The following is a 19,244-nucleotide window of genomic DNA, read 5'->3' as shown; positions in this document are numbered from 1 at the left end:
CTGCTACCTGAAACTAGCTGCCTGCTAAGGAAATACAAATCTTTAGTCATTACTAAAATTCAAAAAGGTCCTTGAGGGCTACATTCATAAAGAAGCTGATTGCAGTTGCTTTAGGGACACTGGCTAAACTAGCTGTATTGCAAGTGGGATTTCTTCCAATGATTGCAGAGCTATGCTAAAGGAAGTTTTGATTCTTTTCATTGTCATTTTTTTCTGTTTATTTTTTCTTTCTTTGTTTCTACTGTAAGTACTAATGGTATTGTACATATCTGTGTATATAGCTGGACATGTGACTGACTGATTTATTGCTTATTGTTTTCAGTATTTTAGTCCACCTGTGCTTGCATCGTGACAGAAAAAAGTCAGCAGGCCAGCTCACCCACCCTGTTATTAAAAGAACGAGTGAATAAATAAAATGGCTCCCCTTGAACCCATTGCATATGAACCCTTGAAGATTTTCATTGTGTTTCACTGTTGCTGTAATAACTCCTTAGAATTTCCTACTGTGGCTGCCCAAAAGACTTGTCTTCTCCTCCAAGCCTGGCAGGCATCTTTTCCCCTCTGATATCAGGGTGTAGGAGTTGTCAGCCGGCACCATAATGTCAGTTCTTTCTTGCTGCTGGAGACTGATACAGCATTTATAGTGCCGTCTATTGGTTCAAAGCCAGAACTAAGAATATCAAAAACTAAACATCCCATTGGGGAACTATTTTTCTTGATCATTGTTAAAGTTATTGTTGGATATCAGTGACTAAGATGAATGTTTGCCTTGACTGTAGTAAAACAAATTCCTTATCCAGACTTCAAAGCTCTGTGCTTTTTTTTCTCTGAACCCAGAATGTGCCCAACTGAACCCATTGTCCTCATTTAAACTGTTAAACAGTTAAATTTAGAGCAGAATCACTGAAAAAGATTTTAGAGAAGAGGAGGGAGTATCAGGGGTCCACACTCATTATTGCATCTGCTGGACAAAGCTGATCCTGTATTTCCTGATAGGTAGAAGGAGAAGCATCCAAAGACAAAGTAGAGTACCAGACAGTTAATAGTCCACCCACAGTCATGATTGTTGAAGGGAGTTGTTTTAGCAGTCCCCTCAGATGACAGTGTGTAACCAGGGCCTCTGGCAGGAGCCTTTTTGGAGTCTGCTACAAAACTAGTTCCCTCAACATCTACATGGGCCGAAGGACTCAGTGTGTCAGATGGGTCTAGGGTTGCTTTGCAGACCCTGGCTTCAGATTCCCATCCTAAGTCTACTAATGGGGAGGGTAGACTCCCTTGAGCTACAGAGGAAACCTTAGTTGACCTGGGGCAGGCTATGGCTGAGCACATCCAATGCTACTTCCAAACCTAAGCCCAAGATCAAACACAAAAAGGCTACTTCCAACTTGCCTCAGCCTACGCCTTCTGAGTCATCCAAGCCTTACCCGGAGGACCTTGTCAGGAAGGCTGAGAATCTCATGGAGTTTGAGCCATACAGCTGAGCCCTGGTTGGACCCCTACTACTGGCAAAAGGAAGCGGGGCCTTCGCCCAGGGGTCTAATGATTTTTATGACTTGGATGAAGATGAGCTGGTATACATTGACAAAATTTCCTATCATTCATATGCTGACTCTGAATAATATGAAAATCTTGCCTCAGCCACACCATCTGAGGATTTCATCTTTGGAGAGATCCTCCATCAGATAATGAAGTTCTTCAGTCTAAGAAAATAGTTGGAGGAATTGCTAGGCTTCCTAAGTGCAAACCTGTAGCCATTCCTCCAGTCTTTGAGATTGAGAATGATGTTATCCTGGACTCTTCCCTGCAGCATGAATCCCAATCACCTGTTGACAGGAAACTAGACTCTTTTTTTTTATAAGTTACTGGTTTCCCACAAGTACTAATTTAAGAACCCTGTGGTGGTTTCTTCAAGTCCCAAGGGAGCCAGAAGCTGTACCTCTAGAAGCATATTGCCTAATATGAAAGAGGGTAGAATCCTAGTTAGATTTGCCTACATTGTTTACATGTCTAATACCCTTGTTATGAGAGCTCTTAATTGTCAGTTTCATACAGTTAGATTCCAAAAAAAATAAACTCCTGGACCAGATGAAAGAAACATTGGAAGAAATGGAAGATAGAACCCTCCAGAAAGAATTGTTAGAACTGTAGAACTCCTGTTCCCTGGTTGCAAAGCATTATTTGCATTGTGGCTTTGATGCTACAGAAGTATGTATTAAGGCCAACAGCTTCAGGGTCTTCGATCAGGAGATGTGTTTGGTTAAGAGAGTAGTCTCTTCGTGAGCAAGTAAAATCAGAAGTCATAGATGTTCCTCTTGGCAAGGACTTCTGTTGGGACTCGAAGCTCAAGTAGTATTTATGAAACTGGAGGATAAGGCTAAGTCCCCTTGACACTGTAAAGGAGTTACTGCAGGGCAGCCACAGAGATTCAGTAGGGGCAGGAGTTAACGATCACATAGATAACAAAGAAGATGGCAAGCTGACCAGTGATTTAGGCCCCAGTAGTATAGTGGGTAACAGCCATGACTCAACAAAGCACATTCCTTGTCACAATCCTGTCCCTATGTAAAATTAGAAGGAAAACTTTCCCTTTTTCTAAACATGTAGCTAGACATTAGCCAGGACCAGTGGGTGATTCAGATCATATAAACAGCAGCTTGCTTCCCTTCCAAAACCAGTGTATATTCCTTCTGTCCCCACAGGCCAGCACGGAGACTCAGACCCAAGTCAAGCTACTTCTAGAACAAGGGTGCATAGAGCCAGTTTGCCTAGGAGGGTAAGGAACAGGGTACTACTTAGGACTCTTCTTGTGCAAAGAAAATAAAGGTCCTGGAGATTAGTCTTGGATTTGATAAAGTTAAACAGGTAACCGGTGGTCCCCTATTTTTAAAATACTCACTCTTCCAAAGCTCCTGTCCATGCATTTCCCCACAGGCTTACATGGTTACCCTAGCTCTCTAGGATGCTTATCTCCACATTCCTATAGGTGTCTACATTTCAGGGTAGATGGGAACCATTTTCAATTCTGTACATTGTCCTTTGACTTACCTGCTGCTCCCAGAGTGTTCACAAAATGTCTGGTTCCAGTAGTTGCCTATTGCAGGACAAGGGGCATGTGCAGATGTACCCCTATCTGGACGATTGCCTAATCCAAGCAAAATCTGTAAAGGAGTTGGAAGCTTCTTTCCACCTGACCATGGCCTGCCTCTCAAACCTGGGGTTCTCCTTGAACATAAAGCAGTCCAGTCTAACTCCCTTTCACAGACTTTTGTCTCAAAAGCAAACAGGCAGTTAACAAAAGTATTGATCAAGGCCAAAGATAACAGGGCCTGCAGGATGGATACCTTCTCCTTCTCACAGACAGGTATATTTCTATATGCTTTCCCTCACAAACCTCTCATCCCCAGGTTACTAGTAACAATCATGGAGGAAAGGCCGAGGGTGATTTTGATGGCATCCTTCTCATCAGTTCAGCATTAGTTCCATCTGGTACACAGCATGAGCAGTCAAAAATTCCGGCTGCTTTTATAGGAGGTGAACTTCTTGACCAAAGACAATGGAGCCATCATACTCCCCCACCTAACAACTCTCAAGCTGGTAGCCTGAATGATCTCTTGGACAAAGATGTCCTCTGTCTATTTGAAAGAGGCCAGGAAACAAAAGAAAATCATACATCTTGTAAGATTTACAGTTTGCTGCCTAAATGAGGACCAGCAGTCATTGTTGGCTTTACTCCCCTTGGTTCTAACCTATTTGTCCAGGATTTTCAGTAAATAGCTGTCTTATTCCTCCATTAAAATTCATGCCTCTGCTATCTCTGCCTGCCTACCTATGCAACCCCACCCCCCTTGATTTTCAAAAGTTTCCCCCTTGAGAAAACGTGCTCTTTCCTGGGGCCTCAGTTTTGTACTGGTGAAGCTCACTCTGCCACCCTTTGAACTTGCTACTTTTCCTGAGATCCATTTCTTATCTTGGAAAACTGCATTGTTAGTACCCATCACTTTGGCCAGGAGAGCTTCTGAAGTATAGGCATTGATGTGTAAAGAGCTCTTCCTCAATTTTCATCCCGACAGAGCCTCTCTCTAAGAGCAAACCCATCCTTTCTGTCTAAGGCCATTACCAAATTCTCCTTGAGTCAACCTGTTAATCTCCCTTCCCTTTTTTCCAAACCCACAAAACAGGGGAGATGGAACTTTGCACTCATTTGATGTTCACAAGCAGTGCAGGTATTGTTTGGACAAGACAAAAATAAAAATCAAGAAATCAGACCAATGTTTTGTGGCCTGTGCACCAAATAAATTGGGTAAACCAGTTAGCAAACAGACTGTCTCTCTCCAAGTGGATCTCTAACTGTATCAGTTTTTGTTACAAGCACCATGATAAGAATGGTGACAGACCAAATTAGGAATCATTCTACAGGAGCCACAGCTACTGCAGCTGCCTTCATTAGAGGAAGGCCCACTAAAGAAATTCTGAGGCAACCACCTTTACGAAACCGAAACATCTGTCACCTTCTTCCAGAGCCAGGGCTGTGTTTGCCTATGGTGTTTTGCAGGACCTCCAGTTATCATCTGCCTAGCTTCATCTCTCCATCCATCCCCCCTTCAGATTTGAGAATCCTCCCAAGAAGTTATTACTGCAACAGTGAAACACGATGAACTTAGTACAGTTGTATCTATTTACCATAAATGTAGATGCTTGTTTGTTTTCATTGTTGCAGTAATATTTCCTTTTCTCCTTCCTTCCTTCCTTTGCAAACTGTGAGTTGGAATGGGCTCTTTATGCTTTCTTCCAGGTTTCCTCTCCATTTCGGTCATCCTTAAGGTCGACATTGCAGTAATCTACTGGGGCATTGTGAGTATTTTGTACACCTGGCCTAGGACTCAGAGTGGGACTCCAGTCCTAAGGTGGGCAGGGAAGACCTAATGATATTGTGCTGCCTGATGACTCTTATACTCTGAAGTGCTGAAGCTGGAGGGGAGGGGTGTCTGCCAGCCCAAGAGGAGGAGGAGAAAAAGTCTCTGGTATTCGAGCCAGCCAAGGGCTTCCATGGCATGAAATCCCAAGGAATTTTGACTGCAACAGTGAAGATAATTTACATTTTTGGTAAGAAGATACAGCTGTACTTTCCTTTACCAGAAAACCCTTTTCTTGGCGGCAATGAAACTGGCTAAAAGGTTTGTAAGCATATTGTGAAAGGAACCTTATGCAGTCTTTCATAAAGAGAGAACAAGCCATACAACTACTCCGCCTTTAATACTGAAAGTATCCGAGCTGGCATGTAACTAAGCTGTCCAACTACCCAACTTTTTCCATAATCCTCAAAACAAAGGCAAAAGAATCCTCCTTTTCTGAGTGTACACATACAACTCGGCTACTTCTTTACCAGAACCAAGGATGTCAGAGAAATCGACTAACTTCTCTCTCTCTCTCATTCTATGCAAAGTGAGTGGGCTGGTTATCAAGCAAACCCTTTCCAAATAGTTGGCTAACCCTGCTTTGTTTTGTTAGGAACCCAGCAGCAAGCTATTGGGGTACCTTTTATGATTCTCTGTACAGGGGCAGCAGCCATGACCACTGCGTTTTTTCAAAATATGCTGTCTCAGGACATTTGTGAGGCCACCACTTGGACCTCAGTCCATGCCTTCACTGAACAGTTTAAGCTGGGTATCCAGTTTGAGATTAGAATAAGCTTTGCCACTGCACTCCTGCATGGCATACTTTATCCTCCACCTAGGCAGTTTCCCTTCAGTAACTTTAGAATTTTCCATGGTTAGTGAATAGTACTGCATTGGTGATCCCTACAGTGAACATAGTGTGTTTGTATGATTAAATGGCCATGGCAGTGTATGTTCAAGTAGGAGAGCACCACTGCTGTATAAGCTCCCATCCTCATTTCTCTCTGGACCATTTTTCTTGTTTTCAGTGTGAACCCCAGGGACTAGGGCCTAGGGTGTTTCACTTTTGCATGTCCATTGCCTTTACTAAGTTTCTGTTAAGGACCAGGTCAGTAATGTCTAACTTTTGCATTAAGAATAGTAAGATTGCTAGAATAAGGTCCTTCATGGGCGTTGCATACAAAAGACAGTGAAGGGCTATGGGCCATTGAAGAGAGCACACTTCAAAATGATTTTCTGCCTAAAGGAAGTGAGTGATGGCATGCGTGTCTTCTCTCTATTCACTTTACTTCAGTCTGATATTGGACAGAAAGGAGCTGTGCTTGAGTGGGGTACCATTGAAAGCTATGGACGTCAGACCAGAAGGTCATAAACACCCGACTTAAAAATCCAATGAATAATGAATACTACTGATGATAACTTCACATAAATGGCAACTGATATTGTGAGTTAGTCACATAGCTGTATTTTGTTGCTGGGCACACAACTAAGCTCATAGTAAATCCTGAGCTCTTCTGTAGTTAATGCCACTTTGTGTTTCTCCACTTCTAGAAATGCAAATATCATGAATGCCTCTTCTCCAGTGGCATGTAGAAATGTGATATGCTACCTTTTCAGGCTTCTGTGCTGCAGATTTATACTCAGATTTATATCTTCACTTCAGGAAATATATTTCTCCACTCTGACCCTTGTAACATAAATGTTTGTTACAGTAGCTTAGCAAGCAGCAATAGGCTCTGTGATGAGCTTCTAGCCTGCATACGGTGTTTATACATGTCTGTAGGTAAGCATTTCCATGTGCGCACCGTGTATTACATTTGTCAGCTAGAAAATCTTATGCGCTTTTGTTACACAGTGTCCTTCATAGGCAGGCTATACCAGATGCAATATTTGGCACTGTAGTCCTCAGAAGCCTTATTTTTTTGCCATTTTCTGTATGCTGGGTAGAAAAGGTGTGCAGCTGTTAATTGTTCCAAAGGTTTCATTTGCATCAAAACAGACGTTTTCTTTCTTTTTTTTTTCTATCTTTGACATCCATTTTGTGTATTTCTGTCCTTTTGAATGGAAAACTTTGGTCCCTTTTTTCTACTACAGAACAGAAAAGTCCTGTTAGCCTGTGAGTCATCCTTTGCCACATGTGGATAATTTTGCTAATAGTCAAACTGTTGTATATTTTCAGTGTAAATAAAGACATTTGTTAACCTTTCAAGCACACTAGAGACACAGTCCCTTTTCTAGGGTGACCTGGGAACAATGTTTGGTTGAGTTACTTGCTGATGGGAGGCTGTGAGATTCAAACCTTCGTGTGTTGCAGCATGTATGAGTAGCACTACATATTCTTAAATCTCTAAACCAAACTACCAGACATTGTAGGTAAGGTAACTAATCTCCTTAAATCTTCAAGGGGAATGAGTTACTTTCGGACTGTACAGTGAGTATGCACTATTGAAGATGGAGCTGGGAGTTCAAAGTAATACATTGGCCATAAAGCACCTGACATTTTTAAGAATTGTTTCATTGTTTTACTTTTCTGTAACTGGTAGAAGGCTGGTAAGACTGTTGTACAAGAACTATCTGCATCCTCTGCATTACTGTGAGGTATGTTCTTTCATAATAATGTTGCTGCAAGAAAACCAACTGTACTTATGTAGGTAGATGTTCTTTGTGTTTCACTGTTGCAGTCATTACATTTGGGTAATCTGCTGGCAGGTTGCCCTCAGTCGGCCTGAATTCCAAAGTCTTGGGTCCTGCGTCAGTTGCTGTCTCCTCTTCCATGACGTCAGGTCATCAGGGGTATAAAACAAGCAGCCGACGCCATTTTCTTCAGTCTTTCTTGCTGCGCGATGCCCGAAGCAGAAGCATTTCACAAGTCCCGGTCGGCCGACTCCTGAACTATTCGAGTTTGAGTTTCAGAACCGAAGTCATCACTAAAGCTAAGTACCCCATTGGGGAAACATTTTTCTTGCTCCATTCCGATGTCAGAAAAAGTTAATAATTGTATTACTTGTGGGAAGCAAATACCTCATAAGGATTTCGATTTATACTGTATTCCTTGCCTAGGCCCTGATCACAACGTGCCTGGCTGTCGGTTTTGTGCTAGAGTTAACCAACGCACTCTTAAACGTCGGTATATTTTTGCCTCAAAGTATTTTGGAAACAGATTTAACTACGCAGAAATGTTGTCGGATGGCAATCCGACTACCGGAGTACATAAAAACGCAAAGAAAAGGACAGAGACAGCCAGTCAAGATCCAAAACCGACGACGAAGCTTCTCCTAAGCCAGTCGCCGGTTTGCCGGTACTCAGTGAGGCACTTTTGCAGCCCCTGATACCCGCTACTTTCGAGTCGCAGGCCCCTACAGAGACCCATGTGGAGTCCGGCACGCCGTGAGATAGTCAAAGTATTGGACCCACGGATGTATCTCCCCCGGATGGGTCCGGAGCCGCTGAGCAGGCACCGGCTTCTGAGGGTGTATTCAGGCCTCAACATTTTTACATCAAACGGACGACAGCTGCAAAACCAAAGACTAAAGCAACATCTAAAACTAAAAAACCGACGCATGAGCCACGTGCACAGGCTGCTATGCCTAAAAAACAGATGATAAAAATGGCTGAAGTCCTTATTACCTTGATCAGGGGTTCCCATCCCCCTCCTGATAAGAGTCCTAGGCAAGACACTGATTATGAATTTTCAGATCAGGTTTCTATTTCTTCTGATTCCTCTTCTGATCAGGAATTATCTGTACCTCCCTATGAGGATTCGGATACAGAGAGGAGTCTATACCATCTGCATCACATCCTGAGGATTATTCATTTGGAGAAACTTTACATACTTTGAGGGAGCATTTTCATTGGGAGAGTCAAGATTTCTCAGAATCAAAAAAGAGGCTCAGGGATTTCCTTCTTCTCCCTCAGCACAGGCCTTTAGCCATACCCCCTGTTTTAGACATTGTGGATGATGTGTTTTCGGAGTCAAGCTTGACCCCTGACTCCTTACCTCCGGCTCCCAGCAAACCTGACCGATATTACAGGGTCCCTGACTCTCACAAAATTTTATTTAGAAACCCTGCTGCTGATCCTGAAACTATTTCACAGGGTCCAAAGGGAGTTAAGGCTTCTACAGCAAAAAACCCTACCCCCTCTGACAGAGATTCAAGGGCACTGGATAGACAGGGAAAAAGGTTTATACATCTGCAACCTTGGCAATTAGGGCCTTAAACTGCCAGTTTCATATGCTCAAGTATCAACAACATGTTACGGGATTGCTAAAACAGAAAATGATGTTGATTTCTGAATGTGCAGAAAATAAAGAATTGCAGGAATTGTTGCATGCAGCTGAACAGGTTGGAAAGCATACTTTGCAATGTGGTTTTGATTCCTTAGAGGCCTCCTGCAGGGCCGCAGTTACTGGATCTGTGATTAGGAGGCATGCCTGGCTAAAAGAGCAAAATTTGCCTGATCATGTCAAAGCTAAATTACTGGATGCACCTTTACAGCATGATACTCTGTTTGGTATTAAGGCAGAAGAGGTTTTAAAGAAAATGGAAGACAAAGCTAAGTCTATGCAAACTGTAAAAGACTTCTTACAAGTGCAGCCACCAAGATTCAGTAGACACTGGCCTACAAAAAACTGGTCCTTTCCTGTGTCAGACAGAGCTCTTAAAGGGGCAAATCCAGACGCCTAAGGGTTCCAGATACCAGGCACAAGATTCTTACAGGTCAAAGCAGTGGAGCGCTTGTACCTCCAAATCTGGAGGAGATAAAGCGCATACCTACAGAAAACAGTCCCAATGACTTCCATCTGCCTTCACCAAGCACTTACCTTTTGGCAGCACCCTTAGGGGGAAAATTAGCACTTTTTGCTCAAAATTGGCAGTTAATAACCCAGGACAAGTGGGTGCTAAACATAGTATCACAGGGATACAGATTCCATTTCCATACTCTGCCAATGGCAAACGGTTGGCCAGATCTGCCAAAAAATCAATGGGCAGAAGCACAATACGTCCCTCATGGATATGGGGGCCATTCAACCAGAACAGGAAAAAGGAGAAGGTTTTTACTCAAGACTGTTCTTGGTATACAGAAAAGACAAGGCCTGGCAGCCAATACTGGATTTATCGATTCATTCTGAACACATACCTGGACATTCCAAAATTCAAAATGCTGACTTTGCAGCAGCTTCTGCCCATGCTGGGCAAGAATGCTTGGCTGGTGACATTAGACCGAAAAGAGGCATACCTGCATGTCCCAATAAGGCAATTGTGCAGAAAATACCTCAGATTCAAGGCTTAACAAATACATTACCAGTTCTCTGCACTGCCCTTTGGCTTATCTACTGCGCCCAGGGTCTTTACAAAGTGCCTGGCACCATTAATTGCTTTTTGCAGACAAAGAAGTATACAAATATATCCTTACTTGGACGACAGTCTCATTCAAGCAGAGAACAAGGAAATTCTTCTACAACATCTGGCGGTTGTGAAAAGGCTTCTAACATGTCTAGGGCACACAATAAACAAAATTAAATCACAACTGGTACCCTCTCAAAAGATAACATTCCTGGGTGCAAGCTTGAATACAACTGCCCAGATGGCTTACCTCATGCCAGACAAACAAAGGCAACTGACTACTTACTTCAAACTGATGGCAACAAAAACCCTGTTATCTGCAAGACAAACTCGGCAGGCTTTGGGTTTCATGGCATCCTGCATCCTTCTGATTCCATATGCAAGACTGCATATGAGGAAACTTCAGTGGTACCTAAAAAGTTTATGGAGTCAACATTACCACAGTCTGGAAACAATGATTCCTCTAATTCCCTGCCTTCAACAGGAGTTTCTATGGTGGGCAAAGGCATGTCACCAAAACATGGGATGGGCCTTCACTCTACCCCTTGCCAGCCAAACCTTAACAACAGACGCATCAGATTATGCCTGGGGGGCCCACATGGTGGGAAGATGCATTCAGGGCATACCCCAAAACAAATGCATCTACATATCAACCAAAAAGAGATGCTAGCTGTTCAAAATGCCTTGACAGCCTTCAAGGACTTACTTCATCCAGGACAACTACTGATAAAGACGGACAACACCACGGTTATGTGGTATATAAACAAGCAGGGTGGCAAGCACTCATACCCCTGGCACTGTGGGACACAGCTTTGACTTACCAAATACATCTTCAAGCTCGATTCCTGCCAGGAAAACAAAATACTCTGGCAGACGATTTAAGCAGAAACTTTATGGACCCTCACAAGTGGAAACTAGATCCACAAGTCTTCAGCATGATAACATAGAAATGGGGGAGCCCGAACATAGATCCATTCACCTCTCCTCAAAATTATCAGTTGAAAAGATTCTGCACAAAGACTTATCACAGACAAGCATGGAAAGTGGACACCCTATCCTTCAGTTAGAAAAACCTATCAGTTTATACCTTTCCTCCTCTGCCTCTTCTTCCCAGGGTCCTACTAAAAGTCAGACAAGAGAAACCAAAGATGATGCCAATTGCCCCGGACTGGCCTCGCCAATACTGATACCCAATCCTAAGGAACTTGTCTCAATACCCAGCTTGGACCTTACCTCAAAGACCTCAACTACTGTCCCAGCAAAACAATCAGATCCTGCACAATCAACTCCAGACACTGAACCTGGCAGCATAACTGATCATGTAGTTATACAAACAACACCTCTCAGTAAAGCTGTGATGGATGTCATTTTGGAAGCCAGAAGGCCTAGTACTAGAAAATCTTATGCTGATAAATGGAAGAGATTCTGTGCTTGGAATCAAGCACAAGGAACTAATACAGCAGAACCAAATATTCCTCAGATATTACAATACTTGACTGAGATGCTTGACAAAGGCCTATCTTTCTCATCAATTAAAATCCATGCCTCTGCCATTTCAGCTTATTACAATACAGAGCCACCAATCTTTTCACATCCGTTACTAAAGCAGTATCTTAGAGGAGCCAAAAATTTAAGGCCTCCTAGAAGATCACCAATACCTGCATGGGACCTCAATTATGTGTTGGAAAAGCTTACCCTGCCTCCATTTGAACCAGCTGCTACTGCTGATATAAAGTTCTTATAATAGTAAACAGCTCTGCTACTAGCAATTACTTCAGCAAGAAGAGTCTCAGAGCTACAGGCCCTCATGGCCGTGGAGCCTTTTATCATATTTTACCCAGACAAGGGTGTCTCTGAGGACAAATCCTTCATTTATGCCTAAGGTGGTTTCCAGTGTGGCCCTTAACCAAACTATTCATCTGCCAACCTTTTATCCAAATCCGTAGAACAAGGGGGAGAGACTTCTGCATTCCTTGAATGTACACGGACAGCTAAGATTCTACTTGAGTAGGACTAAAGCTCTAAGAAAAACTGAGCAATTACTAGTGGCATATTCTGCAGGATCAGAAGGAAAGCCTATTTCAAAGTGGATAAGCCACTGCATTCGTTTCTGCTACTTACACCATGGCAAACCTGTGCCCAAGGGCATTAGGTCTCATTCCACCAGAACTGCAGCTACTTCAGCAGCCTTTCTCAGAGGAGTACCAACCAAAGACATTCTAGGGGCTGATACCCGGAGTTCTGTTCACACCTTTACAAAGCATTATCATTTGCCTCTCTACTCTAAGTCCAGGGTAGGCTTTGCCACTGCAGTTCTGCAGGGCCTTATAGCTGCACCTAATTCTGTTTAGCTCCAGCCTCCCATCCATAGCTTTGGGATTCTACCCAAATGTAATGACTGCAACAGTGAAACACAAGAACATAGTACAGTTATGTACACTTAGCATAAACGTATATGTTCGAATGTATTCACTGTTGCAGTCCAGGTTACCCGCCCGCCATCCCCCTTTCAATTCTGGAGTTTATCTTTCCTTCTCTATCTTCTACAACCTATGTGGTGTATTTGCTTGTAGAGGAAGGCAAAGTCTGTATTGATGCATGTATATATAGTTTTTATGTATATATTTTTGCCACCTTTTTGGGGGCACCTGACATCTGGGGCAAGAAAAACTAAAGAAAATGACGTCGGCTGCTTGTTTTATACCCCTGATGACCTGACGTCATGGAAGAGGAGACAGCAACCGACGCAGGACCCAAGACTTTGGAATTCAGGCCTACTGAAGGCAACCTGCCAGCAGATTACCCAAATGTAATGACTGCAACAGTGAATACACTCGAACATCTACATTGTTGGTAAGTGTACACAACTGTACTTTTCTGAGCGTGTGCTGTATTTGACCATTATGAAAAAATGATTGCATTAAATGTGCATAATTAGTATGAGTATAGCTGTCCGCTTTGTAAGGTAATGTAAGTAATATTACATTTTTACACTGCAGATGAATACAAAGGACATTGCTTACTACAAGCAGCTAGAGAAGCAGATCTGGCTAAAGTGAAAAAGTCACTTGCATTAGAGATAATTAATTTCAAACAACCCCAGTCTCATGAGACAGCTTTGGTAAGTTTGCATGCTACTTTTTTCTTGTTGAATAAGTGTTTTCTTTAGAAATAATACATGTTTTGTATGTAAAGCAGTATATGAATTCTGTCAGTATCTTAGGATTGCCTTTGTTTTATTTTCTACATGGCAATGTGTGTAGGAGAAGTACAGCATTATAGCCTCATTACAAATAAGGCCTAGTACTAATACTGTTTATTCTGTTGCAGACAGTAGCACTTATTTCTGTTTGTAACAGTAAAAGTAAAAAATCTCACCAAGACAGCTGTGTTAAAGGTGAATGCCAGAAAAAATGTCTGGACAAAGGTTTTGCAAGTGTTTGTACCAATATATGTCTCACCAGGCAGGCCTGTAGTTAGTGAGAACTTGATAGTCTGTAGTATTGCATTGAGTAGTTAATTTTACAGAACATAGGACTTATGTGGAAGGTGGATTCACCATGCTTGTTAATGATTGAGACTGAATGGCCAAACTAACAAGTGATCACACACACACACACTCACACGGCCTCATGTAAGAAAGGAACCTTTGACCAGCTGCTCATTCAGGGTTTCAGTCTTGACTTGAATTCATTCAGTCAGTCCTCAAATGAATGTGACACCCAATTTTGGGTCTCCAGGTATATTTTACAAGGACCACTGCTGTCTGTCTACCATGATCCAAGGAGGGTGTGCCTTTGTTAGTGATGTAGAAGGCTGTCACTTGGAGTGGTTTAGATTATTTTTTTTCAGGAGTTAGTCCTAGAACCAACAGCTCATAAAAGATGGCAGATGTAGCATCCTTGCCTTGTTGGACTTTTCCTTTTGGGAAGGTTCTGTCCACTGACTTTTGCTCTCTTTTTTTCTAGCCTGTGTATTGGTTTGGGCTTTAAATCTGTGCCACTGGCACCCGAAGTAATATGATGAGCAGATGTAGAGTCTCTTGAGCCACACAGTGGCAAACCAATTAATATGCAAGGGGCATTAAGTCTTATGGACATATGCAAATGCACAGTAGCTACCCTCTACCACACCTAGGTAAGCTTTGCACTTTCCAACTGCAGATTAGAGTTATAACCTCTGGCTGCCCAGGATTTCACCTGTTTTAGACTGAGTCCAGTGCATTCTGCTGGAGTCTTGCCACCAACAATTTAAACCTACCTATAATTACCTTACACACAATTGTGCAAGCTTACACACACACACACACACACACACACACACACACACACACACACACACACACACACACACACACACACTTTTCAGAAAGCAAGGAGGGGTAAAGGATAACTTTCTTTTCCACCTTACTGTAATATTACCAGTCAGACTACCCTGGCAAAACTAGAAACATATCCCATGGTTCACCTTTAAAATAAGCCTGCCTTGTTGTATCTTGGTGAGTATGGTTTAACTAGTAAATACTAGCCAGCCCTTAACTATTTGATTGGTAACTTTTACTGTGAGCAGTCAGTCTTTGATAAGTGGGTAACAAATGGTTAACGGTGCAATTTCAATACCCAACCCCCTAACCTCATAAATAAATAAATCACCAATTGCACTCATTTAAAATTAAACAGTAGCTATTTCTGCTTGTAGTAATTAAGATAAAGCATTACAGTTAAGTACATGTGCAGACAAGAGCAGTCTCACCTGCCCCCCCCCCCCCCAAATTGAAAGTTCTGAACAGACCAGTGACATACAGCAAATCCCAAGTATCAGCTACATTTACTAATTTTAACTAAAGATATACTGTACCTTATGTGTCAGGAGCTTTTAGTATCAAAATAAAATATGCTAAGTTCTTATAGAGAGCTGTCTCTTACTTGTGCTACATCCAGCTAACAGTCTCTCTATGTACTTTCCTGCAGGCTTCAAGTATGAATTTAGGAAAAAAAACTTTTGTTTTTACTGTTAAGTACTTTTGGAAGGAGTTCCATATGATGAGCAACATCATTAAGAAACAAGCTTCAAACAGTACAGATTTGCGTGCAGCAGTTTCATTTTCAAACTGCATTATATTCCCGCAGTAACAGAAGTGCATTTTTGTATGCAGTGTCACACATTTATTAAAAAAACAAATACAATATAGAATATTTAAAATTTATCTTTTAAAACATTTTGGACATTTTTCTTATACAGCTTTTATGTGCAACGTAGTTCACTTTTCCTGTATTTCCCTTCTGAAAGAAGTTACATTTTCCAGCTTACTAAAGTTTAATGATGAAACCTACAAAAAGTAATCCACAATTGTACTTGTTATAATTCTTGAGTGATTATTTTTGCGTACTTTAGTTGCCCTCCCTCTTTCCCCTGCATACAAAGTTTGATTTTTGTACACACTTAGCATTAGGTGTCAGCAGTTCTTGCTCTTTTGTGGGTCATAATTATGATATTTTGACTAAAACAACACAGCCACACCAAGTCGTAGTTGTTGCAAAGCTGGAACTTCCATATTTGTTGAAATGAAAACATTTTATAGAGAGATAACAGTTGCACCATTTACAAGAGTCAGCATTTAAATCTGAGAAAGTCACGCCGTCAGTTACTAAGAGCAGCAGAATTAATTTATTCCAGAAGCCAGTTGAATTGTATAGCTCTTTAATGGTCTGTTTGGTCACTATCTCCCCATGTCATTTTAAAGATGTTCTGACCTAACAGACGTGTACTGCAGCAGTGAAACAGTGAAGATCATTCATTATCAAGCAAAACATGTCTACTGTTGATACTTCATTTGGAAGTTACTAATTTGATTCCCTGCTGCTTGCCAACCACCAGCTGTTCCCAGACCATTTGTTCCCTGAGAGACTAGACCTGAGCACAGAGTCGTCATTCTGGCAGTCATCTTGGCTTTTACCTAACCCCGCCCACTGGTGGCTGACATGAATACATACATTACTGACGAAAACCTAGCTGTACTGTCCTCCAGTAATATGCGTGTTTTCACACACATGTTTGGCTGGACCAAGCAGCTGCTTTGTTCCCACCATTTCTCCAAAAGCAGTTTCTGACCATCAAAATGCTGACACTGGTCATGAGTCTGAGAAGTCACTTACATAGTTGGTGCAAGGTTTCCTTGTGTAACCAGTGTTGGCATATGCATCGTCTTTATTTCTCACTTTGGAGAAACTGTTACTCTACAGTTCTTTGGATATTTTTAGTCAGATGGGTCATTTTGCATATCTGTATTCTTAGACAAAATAGGACCTATCTTCATTTTTTCTTTCATTTGCTTCAGGATTATGTTATTCTTCTTAAAATCAGTTAAGTGCATTTTCATATGCATCAGATTAGGCTGGATGCCCACCACCACCCTGGTCTAAACTCAAGTGATTCCATTAAAAGTATGCTTGCACTCAGGAAACTAAACCATAAATCATGCAGCTAAAGCACCTTACCCGGGATTTGGACATAAACTGTTAATTAACCACAGTTGCTGCTGTTAATATGAAAATGTCAATTAAGTAATTGCATTTGTAAAGCACTGCATCTACATTACATGGTTTATTGGGTGAACTAGTGACATGGAAAACAAACCGTATTATTATTTTTAGTTGTGTGATCTCTAGATGTCTACAGATCTAAAAAGTAACTGCCATGAGTTTGAAAGTGTATTTTTACCTCATGTGCACAAACTTAAACAGCAGCTTTCAGTTATTTGAAATTTTTTTTTTTGTTTTCCTACTACTGATTTTGGAGTTGGGCTTTCCTTTTGGTGCTAAGAGTGAGAAAAGGTGGCCGAACTGTAGCTTCCCAGTTTGATTGACATCCCACTACCATACTGATTACATCAGCCTCTTACATCATGTGGCCCCTCCTTGTGCCCCATGGCACTGCCACCTCGCTCATGAGACTGGCTAACTGCCCTTCCACCTAATCCTTCCAGTTTCCAACCCTTTATCTAGCCAGGCACAGAGTTTGCTAGCCCTCTTGCAGTAATTTTACCAACTGGAACCTGAAGAGAGGAAGAATCTGGACAGAAGAGCACTCAGTAACTCCTAGACTCAAGAAGAAGCTTGACAATGAAGACCTCAGACTGGAGTACCTTAAAACCATGCTCTATAATCTGCAGTACAATGAAAGTTGTTTCAGGGCACCACTCCACATTGATATGTTCTTTACACCATAGGCACAGTTTGTCTATGCTCAAAGAAGATCTGAGATTCTTATGTTTATTACAAGTTTTTGTATATTCTGTATTTCACCACTTGGTGGATTTTTATTCCACGGGCAGGGGAAACCTACACAAAAGGTTCTGAGGTCTCAAACTACTTCCTTTCTCCTCCTACTTGTACACATCCATGAGCTCTGTAAAAATGAGCACTGTGACTTGTTTTCCACTGTATGTTATTTCTTTGGATGCATGTATTGTTCAAAAATGGGAATGACCTAGTGTAGCATTAAGTGACTGCATATAAAAAGGTCTGTCTTCATCAAGAGGAAGAAGAATGGGGACTGGTCACATTAATCATCTATATGAGCCTCTTGTAAGCAGGCACTGTAAACCTCTTTTTGCTGTACAAGAAAATATTAGCCTTTCATATTGTATGTCAGGAGATAATGAGCTCCATAAAAGTGGGCACATCCTCTCATATTACATGTGATAAACGTTCTGCAATAAAGCTTTCATACTTGGCTGTAAGGAGTATGAGCCCCACTGATGCAGACACAGCCTCTTGTGTTACATGCGTTATAAAACAGACTAATAAAAGTCTGGTGATAGCCTCGTAAAAGCAGGCATTTTCAATGATCGAAGTGCAAACCACTCTATTAGATGGACCTGATGAAGCTCAAGTGAAAGTATTTTCTTAAATACAGTTCTGTAGTTGTAGCTTCTAGTGTGTTGGCATGTTTTGTTTGTTAGAAGTTAAAAAAATAAAAATAAAACCTTTTAACTGAGAATGAGGTTTCACATGCTGCTGAGCTGGTAAACTCACATGGGTCGTTTAGGAATATTCAAATAAGGGACTAACCTTTAAGCTTTGAGATTGTCTCCTTGTTTTTCCGTCTCCCAGATTTTCATCCAGTCAGCTGCCATGGACCCTCCCACCATTGTCTGTAACTGCCTTTAAATAACTGACCTGTTTAATGTAATGTGTTAGAGCAAGATCACTTGTCCATCTACCTACTTAACTGAATAAACTTCTGGAAACTTCAAAAAGGTATCTTTATTGCTCCCACAGGGAGGGTGTAAGAGAGAGAGAGAGTCTCCTAGATCTGCTAGCCAAAGTGATTTTATTTGAACTAATCCTTTATACTCTCTTTTTTTGTTAGTCCTGTCACCCTTTGGGTCACAGGTGGGATACCAGACTTCACTCAAGCCCTCTGGATTACCTCTGTTTTCTAGCTTGGAAAGTGGATGCAGTGTCTTTTTCTTGGAAGGTGATGTTTCTGTATGCCTGCCCTCCTCCTCTTCCTCTACTACCATAGGTCCTGCACAGCATCATGTGAGACACACCCCAAATCTTTGTTTGTGACTTCCTTTTGACCTAGACAGCTCTGAATCCTGCTTCTATTTCACCTGGGTAGGGGCAGTCTTCACAAGTTACCTAACAGGATGGATCTTCGCACACAAGGCAAGGGATCTCTTATTTACCTTTGTTTGTCAACCTTTCAACTGATACCTTGGGTGATGATGTTTTGATTCCTTTTAGGCACCAATTTTCTGAAGACGTGCTTTGGGTTTTGCAGGAGGCCAGAAAACCCACTGGTAGAAAATCCTGTGTAACTAAGTAGAAGTGAGTTTCTATTTGGTGTCTCAAACATGATCTGGATGGGGGTGCTTATGGTACTTTCTTATTTGTGTAAGTTGCACAGTTCTAGTTTGGCATATTCATCTGCTAAAGTTTATTTGTCAGCCATTTCTGCCTGTCTACCTTTGAATCCTCTTTTGACTTCTGATTTT

At 41.7% G+C, this 19,244-nt stretch overlaps 1 protein-coding gene across 1 annotated transcript in view; it reads left to right on the top strand.

Annotated features, from left to right (window-relative positions):
- The window catches only part of TNKS (tankyrase), a 2,150,186-nt gene that overhangs the window by 891,997 nt on the left and 1,238,945 nt on the right, over positions 1-19,244 (top strand). The window contains exon 9 of the mRNA XM_044060937.1: positions 13,240-13,361. Coding sequence (XP_043916872.1) covers positions 13,240-13,361 — 122 coding nt within the window. The remainder of the gene's footprint in view (positions 1-13,239; positions 13,362-19,244) is intronic.

This window comes from Protopterus annectens, chromosome 2.part0, assembly GCF_019279795.1.
Source record: "Protopterus annectens isolate FY-2018-M chromosome 2.part0, PAN1.0, whole genome shotgun sequence".
In the NCBI taxonomy this organism is placed as follows: domain Eukaryota; kingdom Metazoa; phylum Chordata; order Ceratodontiformes; family Protopteridae; genus Protopterus; species Protopterus annectens.
The sequence above is the reverse complement of the archived record's forward strand: the minus strand, read 5'-3'. Positions and strand labels throughout refer to the sequence as shown.